Below are 10,469 nucleotides of genomic sequence, written 5' to 3' on the forward strand. Positions count from 1 at the left end.
TCGTCTATTTCCAACATCTCGCTCATGTTTTTCTCCACGACTACCACTAGCAGCCCCCCCCACCCCCCACCGGCCCTCCCCCTGCACCACCACCCCTCACTAACAGTTATTTTTCCCACATCCCTTCTCCTTCCTTCTTCTAGGAAATCTCCTCCTTTCTCCTGTCCTCATGCTCCCTCTTCCCCTCTCCATCGTTATTACCTCTGCCGCTCTCTCTCTCTCTCTTTTTCTCTCTCTCTCGTGCATTTAAGGAAAGTGTTGTGCCAGAATAAATCTGAAATCTCTCCACTATTTCTTCTGTAGTAACTGACAGCTAAACTTGTATAATAAATGCAGAAAATATATCATGACCTTTGAGTCAAGCCACAAACTCTTAGGTTATGGCTTGCACAATAAATGTCTGCTCTTTGTGCATTAAGGATTTCCCAGATTCTATCATTAAAAATATAAATTCCCGGTAAACATGTGTCCAAATGTCTTCAGGCTGACAGCAGAGACACAGAAAGAGAGGAACAGTGAACAGAGAAAATGAGTGACTCTTTAATGAGAGTGTATATGCAAATACTGGGGTGTTTTGCATCCTGTATGATAATGTGCTTGTGAATGCATATTGTCTGCTCTTTGTGCTAAATGACAGCTGTATTATTGTAAACAACATGTAGCTGGTAACAGTGGGTGGAGGAAATGCACTAGTGTAAACGTGATTCATTGTGTGCTAGATAATTATTCTATTATAAAAAAGGTTTTAGTGGAACAATTTGCATTTTTTTGGAACATGTAAAAATGCATCTAGCTACACATAATATAAGAAAATCCTTATCCAGAGCAGAAAGTGACAATGATTAACTGCAAACATTTTCAAATCTACACGTTTATAATCCAAATACCTCACAAGATGAGATGCATTTAAAAAAATATTCCCACAGACACCTATTTGGCACCAGCCCCCCCCCCCCGTTCCTGTAGGTTACAAACTGCTGAGACAGACAGCATTAATTTGACTTCTGCTCAGCTCTTCAGGCTGTTTTCTCAGACTACATATTCCTTCTCAATTGCTGATCCACTTCTAAAACCTCTCTGGCCAGCACATTAGGAGCCTGTAGTATGGAGATATATGCAGCACATTCAGCCGATGGAGCCACACTATGGTAAGTATCAATCAAAGCAACTGACATGCAATTCTGCAATCTACACTTTCTCTCCTTTTAAAACATCCTCTACAGTGCTCACATAACAAAAACTGGATCCACACCCAAATAAAGGCTGAAAAGAAATATGAAACATTATTTGACGTAGGCCTACGCATCATAATCCGTGCCATGACAATGGAGAATTGCTTCAACATAATTCACTCAAAATGTGAAGGATTTTTTTAGCGCCAAGTACACAGTAGATTTCAGCTTATTGTATATCCAACAAAAAAATCTAAATTCATTTTTATCATCTGCATGCGAGATTAAAAAAATAACTTTATAATAACTTCATATAAAGTAATAGTACCTTTATAATAAAAATAAGATGCAAATCACAAAAAGAATATATATTTTTTTTTAAATAAAATAAAGGCGGGATAATGCAAGAAAAAATGTTAAATAAAGCAGTATTAAAGACCTCATTTAATCACAAGTGTCCCACTGGTGTACAGCTGAGGAATAACAAATGGGTTAAGGAAATCTCCTTTTTTTTTTAGAAAACTATCCCAATCAGAGCTCCCACTAGATACAACTTTAAAAAACCGTACCATCAAAAGTTAGTGAAGTTTCAAAAGAATGGCCTGATAAGGAAATAAATCAAGAACCTTAACAAAAACTATAATTTACAGTTCTCAGTGCTCCTAGTTTGCCTGGTGAGTGGATTATTCACCACTGCTGACATCTAACACATACTAGCCCCCCCCCCCCCCTCCTCTTGCCACCAGTTAAGCACAACATCCCTTGAGTCAACAATAAAAACACCTCTAGGGGAGGGTCGTCCCATGAAATGGCGAATATACCTCTCCTCATCCTTCTTCACGTAGTATTTTAAAGCCACTTTACAGGACCGTTGAAAAGGGCGAATAGAGGAAAGAGGAGCTGAACGCAGAGAGGCTCTTTGTGTGCTGCAGAATAAGTCGAGAAAACAAAGCCCCAGAAGTTACCTCTATGCACAATAAATCAACACAGGCTATACATGCGGTGGGTGTTAGGCCACATGTAAAGGGAGTTTTTGAATACATCCGCAAAACAACAACTAAAGGAGCAAAACGCCTCCTAGAAGAGCACGAGGGTGCACAGTTTGACTTCTTAAAAACATGTTTTCCGACATGTTAGCTGGCTGCACGTGAAGGCAGCTCTGCTGTCCATGAGAGCCAAGTGTGAAACTAACCGTGTCACAGACATACGACATGTCTTCCCTGTCCTTTACAATGCAGAGGGAAGCGAGGGAGGGGACGGCTTGGACACATGTGGCTTAAAGAGGAAACTTAACGTGTTTTTTGTTTGTTTTTGAAGCCCGTGGACAACGTGTGATTACACAGTAACATGTTGGGCAATGCAAAACATCCGGATGATACAATGTAGCTGGCGCTCTGGGAAAGAAGTAAAAAGGGGGCCTGCGGGGATCAAAATGGGATTTGAAGTGACAGCGAAATTGTTGGAAAGGGAAATGCATCTAATCAATCATTCATCGCTTTTAGAAAACCAAATCCGGATGAGGCCGGTGAGCACCAATTCACTACACCGCAGATGTTTACTCCTCGGTGTTTTTTTTTTGGCGTCTACTTACTTGGTGGACGAAAACATCCAGAGGGGGGTCAACGGGGCTCCCTTCGCTGTTGGTCATTGAGATAAATCCAAAGCCCATTCGGACGTTGAACCATTTGCAGAAGCCCGATCCCGACAGGATCTGAGGTCGAGTCCGGTCCTCCTGCTCGGGGGACTTGGCGGGGTCTTCTCCGCCACCTTTACCCGGCCCTCCTGAAACACACAGGAAGCAAGTTACAACATTTAACAGGCTTGGTGATCCACCACAGGAGGGGTACTTCCCTGTACGCATGAAGGTTTAGGCTATATAATGGGCTCTGTTGCTTAAAAAAAACTTCTTCGAGAAGCGTGGGGGGAATCCCCTTCACTTGCGAAGACGGGCTATGTGAAGTTCAGGGCCGGTAGAAATTCCCTAGACCAGGCTACTATTTTCCACATCACATAAGCGATCAGGGGGCGCGTGGTCCTGTTGATCCGGTGTGCATTAACGCATACATTACCTCAAAAAGTTGTTTGTTACCCCCTGACAGATGACTTGTGCGCATGCATCTCAGTCGGTAACTTGTGGAGGATTTGTCTCGTGCATCGACAGCCCCGCTCCTACAGTGGAGTTGCATGCTATAGGATCCCAAAAAAAGGGGGCAGGTGTACACATGGTTCCTCGAGCTTTTACCAGTGGGCAAAGTAGCATATACGCTCTAACAATGCATATCTTAATGCAGCGAAACATGATAAGATATGGTGCTGTACAGGGGCGGTTCGGCTCGGGTTGGAGGTTTGGAACAACAATCACGTTGCACCTTGCCCCACCGCTACCTCCCTCCCTCCCTGCGCGAGTAGATAGGGAGGAAAAACTAAGAGCAGAAAATAGAAAATAATTGCAGAATAACCTTCGGCCATGTTTCCCCGCGGACCCTCTGCGCCCAAGTTGCAATAGAGAAGCTTCCTCTGTGAAAACGGGCTGCGGTCGTCACCATTAATCCGACATCCTCGATCCCATCGGTCACCAATTTAGCTCGCATGGTACGGCGTGCTTTCTGCCTTTTGATATTTTTGTCATGTCTCTCTTTCTTCCCTTCTTCACTCTCACCACCTCTGCTCTGCTTGTCCCTCTTTCTCTCTCTGCTTGTCCCTCTTTCTCTCTCTGCCTCCCTCTCTCTCTCTCTCTTTCTCTCTCTCTCTCTCTCTCTCCTTCGCTCTCATTCGCTCTCGAGCTGGCTGTGCCCGTTCCCGTAGTGAGAACACGTGACTTTGTCAATTACATGCTTTCTTGTTGCTAATTTCTCCCCTTAGATTCAGGAAGAGGGGAATCGGACTCGCAACCACGAGCAGCATACACCCCAGTTGTGTGATTAGAATGCAAACAAGCCCTGTGTTAATGATAGCCTCGAACATACATTAGATCGTACAGTTCATACTGTGTACTATTTATACACTGTGTTTTGTTGGTGATGAAGCTGTCTTGGAAGGGGTTGGTGTAGCTACATGAAGCTATTATACTCTGAGATTAGATTAGATGGGATTCAATTAGATTTTAATGATTCCTTCAGGGACAATTGGGTGGTCATAGCAGCATGACAAAAGAAAACATGGAAAAACATGCACAATGAGGCAAGAAATTAGCAAAAGCAACAACCGGTTTGTGGGCTTTTACAAACGATTAAAAAAAATAGATTTAAAAACAAGACATGAACATTAACTTGCAAGTTAGTTAATTAGTTAGTTAGTTAGCTAGTTAGTTACCTAGTTACTGAGTTAGTTATAGGCCTATGTACAAAAGTGCCCAGGCCACATGGGCTTACAAAAACACAAAAATACACATTACAAGTAATGTTACACAAACAAGAAATTCTGTCCTATTCTGACATTTAGAATCGCCACAAAAAGGTTTCCCTCAATTAAACACACACTTCATTTTTTTTTTATAATCTTCCATCTCAGGCATACAACATTTATCATACTGAAAATAAAACACTACATGAATTGGAAGACAAGGCTTTCTAACCACAAACTCATTATACCAATAATATCACTTCTGTGGAGATACAGCACATAACAACATTTTTTTTATCTTTGTCTTAACACTGAACTCCAAGTCACCAGTGGTGAATAATCCACTCATCAGGCAAACTAGCAGTTCTAAGGACTGTAAATTATGGTTTCATAAATGTAATTGATTTATTGTCTCATAGGGCTACTCCTTTGGAACTTCACTAACTCTTGGATGGTATGGTTTTTTAGTGTTGTATCCGGTCTTAAAATAGAAATGGGGACCTTTAAGTTTGCCAGATTTTTAAAGTCTGATTTATATTTCACATCTTTGTTACAGAAATAACCACCCAAACATTGGAGACTGAAAATCCCTTTACCTGAGAGCGATAATAACAACACATTTTCTATGCTTTTCATGCATAGAACATGTTGTTTTTAAGCTCATGTTCCTCACGTACGACCAGTTACCTCCCAGCATCATAGTGGGCACCAGAGGAGAGCTGAACTCACAGCTTTGGAATGTGACTGGAAAACCCAGAAAAACAAACCTGAAAACTGATGTGTTCACTTGTCAGTACAGAAAATCAACCCTCGGGCCAACGGACACTTTGCAGAAGCTTTTCAGAGATCCTTAAAGGGATGTACAGTACGAACCAGTTTACTTTCAATACAAAATGGACATCACCAAGTGATCCTAATTAAGCAAAAAACAACAACAAGAGACCCTTTATCTTCATGTGCACATAACTTGTGCCCGATTGATACTTATTATGTTATTGATGCTTATTATTTTGAGAATTGCTCTGAATTTACACCATAAAAATGCATGTCCTTCTAACAAAAAATTAAACAAACGTGAAAAGCCAAAGTATAATCAAGTGTTTAAACTCCAATAGAAGTCTCACTTCATATTCAGATTCCACTTTATCTCCACCTCCATGCGACAAACACTAAGTCTGACCGTGAGCTGCGGCACTCAAGGCCACACAGCAGATCGATAACAACAAGCCTGAAAAATACAACGTCCATTGAGAAACTTCCCTTCTTATCTCACATCTGTCCTGGTGGGGCAATTCTCGAGGGGGTTATTCCCGGGTATAAGCAAAGAGGAAAACACGTTGGAGGAATGAAACAACAATAAGCCCATCTCCACCCACCAGGGCTGAAGAGCCCACCCTCCGGAATTCCCAAGCTTTACCCCCACCCCCAATGCATCCATCCCAGCCCCCGTGCAGAGGCCTGTTTTGGAAGATGCTTGTAGAGGAGGCCTCTGCAGTGGCCCTAGAATTACTGTTTGGGTCACAGGGTTGGATACCGGTGTCAGATGTTATCCACTTACTCGTATCCTGACAGGACCTTTCTGATTAGGACAAGTCAGTGGAAATCCCCGTAGTGCAGCTCAGTGACGTGTGGAAGCTAATGGCGAGGAATAATTTAGATATGGGTGGCTTGGGTGTGCCTGTTAGCCAAAGGAAGCAACTGAAATTCCGAAACAGAGATTAGTGGAGATTTAAAGGTACTTTAACTCAACGTGAACACCTTTAAATGGCTGAGAGAAATCGCTTTAATGTGAGCTGAAGGGGAAATATCAAATAAGGTGTTTTCAGGGGACAAATTCCTTAATTAAAGCTTCAATTAAACACTTAACTTCTTCTCTTTATATTAGTTGTTTGTTTTATAATAAACACCAACTACATATAATCCATGTACGTTTTAATTATCTTTATGCTACAGGATAAGATTGTTTTCTTCAGATCTTTTCCCCACTTTTTATTTGTGGAATACAGCACATGGACAAAAACAGACACTCTTCTTATATAGTTAGGGATCAACACCTTGGACTTACATTGTTGCTTTTATAATAAATATTAAATAAAAGGCTTGTGTAAGCCATCCTTTTGTTTTCCTTTATGCTGCAGGAAAAGATTCTTTTTTACACTGTTGTGCGATTAAAATTGCCACCTTTTCTGTAAAGTTTAGCAAAAAGTTATGCAATCAGATGTGTGACATGGCCCTTTGTCTTTAGATGAGCTGAACACACAAACGTTAGATGTTTGTTTTAAACTGACCACCAACTAGAAGTCAAGCTTTTGCCACCATCTTATTTATCATTTATTTGTTTTATAATCATCATCAGCTACAAGTTATACTTTGGCTACAACTTCTCATTCTGCAGGAGTTGTTTCCAAACTTTATTTCAATCTTTTTTCCCTCCTTTGTATTTGAGGCGGAATGCATTTAAAGAGTCATTTTTCAAACAGATGTCTGCGTAGAGTTAGGGAATTTATATTTGTAACATAATCATGATCTAAGATGAACTAAAAATACAACTTGTTGGTGTTTATTTATTAGTTGTTTATGTCATTATTATAACCCACTAAAAGTCATCCTTTGGCTACCTTTTTATTTGCCTTTATTCTGTTAATTTGAGCTTCAGATCAATCTTTTTCCCACATGCGTATTTGTGGAAAAGAGTTGGATGCACAAACAAAAAGAGCAACTTTTCTTATGAAGTTTTGCAAAAAGTTAGAGAACTGAAATGTCTATGAAGTGCCCTATTTCTAAAATCTGGTTATAACGTCGCTATTTTGTGTTTTAAAAAAAAACTAACGCTGATAATAATGGCATGAAACATCGGTAAGGGTAAGCTATTTTGGCAAAGTTAAATATAGGATTTTGAAGTTTGATGTAAAGAAACTGCCTGTATGAGAAAATGTTATCCACGTACGATTCAAATGTTATAATCAAAATGAGGTCCATTGCATTACATAACTATAACAAGAACATGCTTGTGAAAACCCGTTCAAGGTGAATCCCTGCATGGAATTTCCATTTAGAATAAAGACAGTGCGTAAGTATTCTGCTTTGGTCTATTCCTAACATTTCAATATATTTATAAAACACATCATATCAGACATGTATAGGCATATATGCGGTAATGATGTTTTCACAGTCACAATCAAACTTGTGTAAGCCAGATAAGTTTTTTTTTAACTTGAAGACTTAAAAAGAGAAAAGATACTATATATATCCCCTTTCTAATGATGTGGGTGATCGTTTGCAGCAATGAACACCAACAGGAGGTCATACATTAAATGTGAATAATTTTTCTATCTCTACATAAGATGGGTTTTGTGAAATCAGTCTGAAGTGTAAATGTAGTCAGTTATTTTGACCATAAGAGATAATTATATGCGCATTTAACCCCATGGTTAAGAGCAGATTCCTGAGCTTTGAAGCAGACTTTGGACTCCATCACCCCAGCTAACCTCACCCAACCCCCACTGCTCACCCTGAAGGCTCCCAGAGGAAATTTACTTTTACCCTGCTGCTGTCAACGCAGTTCAAAGGGTTCACAGGGTAGGTCTCTCCCTTTCTCCTCTCTTTTTTTAGTGAAGGTGTTATTTTTTTCTCGTTTTCTTCATGCATTCCAGCCACCAATCCTTCACTTTTTCTATCCTTTGCAAGGAAGTGTAAACAGAGTTGGCAAAGCAGGTCATCTCCTCTCAGTTGGAGAACAACTGTTTTTACATGAAAAGGGTCATTGTTCTTTAAAAATATATATATATATATATTCATATAAGCTTGTAAACGTACCCAATATGACTTAACTTCATTTTTTTTTTTTAAACATTCATGGAGATGTCTGCCTCTATCTCTGTTAAAGAAGAAAACACACTATTTATTTTCTATTTAAATGAAGTTCTCTATTGGACATGATTATAGATTTCGTTAAGGGATATTTTGAATCAACGAAAAACATGACACAAGTCTCATAAAAGCCCATCGATATGAGCCATGTGCTCCACGACCACCAAAGGAACCCGAAAACTAGCAGGACATGTCCTTCATTTCCCTCGCTTCATTTAACAACACAATTAGCGTTAAATCGGTCATTTAAAATCAGATTTAATTATGTGTTGACGCAATAGGGGTTTTGGTTTTGTTTTAAGATCCTTTAAATCCGACAAATTTTCAAGAGCCTGTAGACTATTTATAACCCTGTGTTGAACCAGCAGGGTGGGTTGCCTTCAGTTTTAGGTGGGCAACACCAACACGTTACGGAAATAAAACGTGTTGGTGGCTGCAGAACCCCGGGGTTGTAAATATTCTTTTCAATCGGAAAAAAAAGTCTCCTCCAACAGGAGTGAACCGGGTGGAAATGTGTGAATGAAATATCGGTGACGTCAGAGAGTAGGGGGGAGGTTTGGAGAAGAAGCGCCTCTATCCCGCAGCGGGTGCGCCAAACATTGCGCACAAATTGGGACAAAATATCCGCGTACACTTCTCCAACTCACCGTCTTATTTTCTCCTGCTCGGATTCGCAGGGTCAGTACTTTGTTTGCCTCTTCTTAGGTTCATTTCCATTTTTAAGTTTTCCATTTGTTGACACCGACAGCTTGTGAATAGACTTCTAACCTCATGATCGATGCGTTTCTTTCACAAAACATCATGCTGATATCCCTTTAATATTCTTAGAAGAAGTCTGGGATGATCCACTACGTTTTGTTTCAATGTTCGTCTTCAGTCTCTTAATGTCCTTATAAGGATCAGTTTTGATTTATATGTGCCGTTTGTTCTTAATAATAGGTTTCAATACAGGCATTTGTGCGTATGTCTTTAACTTCGTAACTTTAATGAATGGGCATCAAGCAGCCGATCCATCACTTTCTCATGCTGTTAGTGAGGGCCGGTCATTTCAGGTCAGAGGTAGCCTGCAGCGGGCTCCAGGCTGCAGCTTCACAGGGTGGGAGCTGAGCGTTAGCTACAACCGTTCCCTGCTTCTTTGTGGACATTTACACAAGTCGAAGAAAACACTCATCACCCGGTACTCACCTGTAGGAGACGGAGCGGACATCCTCCTTTATTTCCCACCGTGGATGGAAGAGATGGCCACGGCAGAGCGAGCGTTTCTCCCGGTGTCCCTTTGATGGAGCAAATGTGGAAGAAGAAAAGATGTCGAGGTTCAGTCTGCTGGACGTGAAGCCTCCCGACGCTGAGGTACAAATGGCATGTTTAGGCGGACTTTAACCTGGCGCATGAAGCCTATAGTGACCGGCTGGAATCAAAGAGATTTTCCATGGATGAATATTTTATATAGTAGGGCCACACTGTAACATAAGCTGCAGCAGGGCGAGGGGGGGGGGCAGGTCGGTTTTGGTTTTGAAACGTGTCCCCCACAGATTGCTGGGAGCCTGTGGCACACATCTGGAGAATCATCTCCAAAATCACCTAAAGCCTTTTTATTTTTTTTTACAAAGGTTTGCTTCTGAGCTCAGAGGCAGTCGACCTACTGCTTCTCAGTGTTTTGCATTTATGAGAAAGACTTCCCGATGAATCAGAGAGTTAAGGCACACTATAAGCAATTTTTTGTTGTTTGTTTTCTTCCCAATTAGCCAAGATCATGAAAGAGCATTGGTAAATTTGAACCCAGTCTTCTGCCTGCCTTAGAGCTTTATCATGGCTCTTCAAACCATGTGACATTGTGGCCTCCCCCATCCTCCCCCCAGCCTTCCCCCATCTCTTTCTCTCTTGTTGATAAAGATCCATAGTTCACATCCCCCACCCAGCTTGTTTCCAATCAGCATTCACAACTATTTAGAAAACCAGAAAAAAAACTACAGTTTCCTTCAAAGCCATGACAATAAATAGTTTGATCACACATAAAACAGAATTACAAAAGGTATCATACCTTAATGTTAATAACCTTATACTATAAATGACCCCCCCCCCCCC

General features: G+C 40.8%; 1 protein-coding gene across 3 annotated transcripts in view; it reads right to left on the bottom strand.

Annotated features, from left to right (window-relative positions):
• lin28b (lin-28 homolog B (C. elegans)) overlaps positions 1-3,870 on the bottom strand; it is a 15,565-nt gene extending 11,695 nt beyond the window's left edge. Inside the window, exons 1-2 of one of the 3 annotated variants that reach the window (XM_034900581.1) lie at positions 3,632-3,870; positions 2,764-2,954 (exon numbers count right to left, since the gene is read on the bottom strand). In XM_034900581.1, the coding sequence (XP_034756472.1) occupies positions 2,764-2,954; positions 3,632-3,641 (201 nt within the window). In that variant the 5' untranslated portion in view covers positions 3,642-3,870. Of the gene's footprint in view, positions 1-2,763; positions 3,584-3,631 lie in introns of those variants that run through there. The other 2 variants (XM_034900578.1, XM_034900579.1) reach the window with 2 other exon arrangements.
• Positions 3,871-10,469: the final 6,599 nt, after the last annotated feature.

Source organism: Etheostoma cragini, chromosome 18 (assembly GCF_013103735.1).
Source record: "Etheostoma cragini isolate CJK2018 chromosome 18, CSU_Ecrag_1.0, whole genome shotgun sequence".
NCBI lineage: Eukaryota > Metazoa > Chordata > Actinopteri > Perciformes > Percidae > Etheostoma > Etheostoma cragini.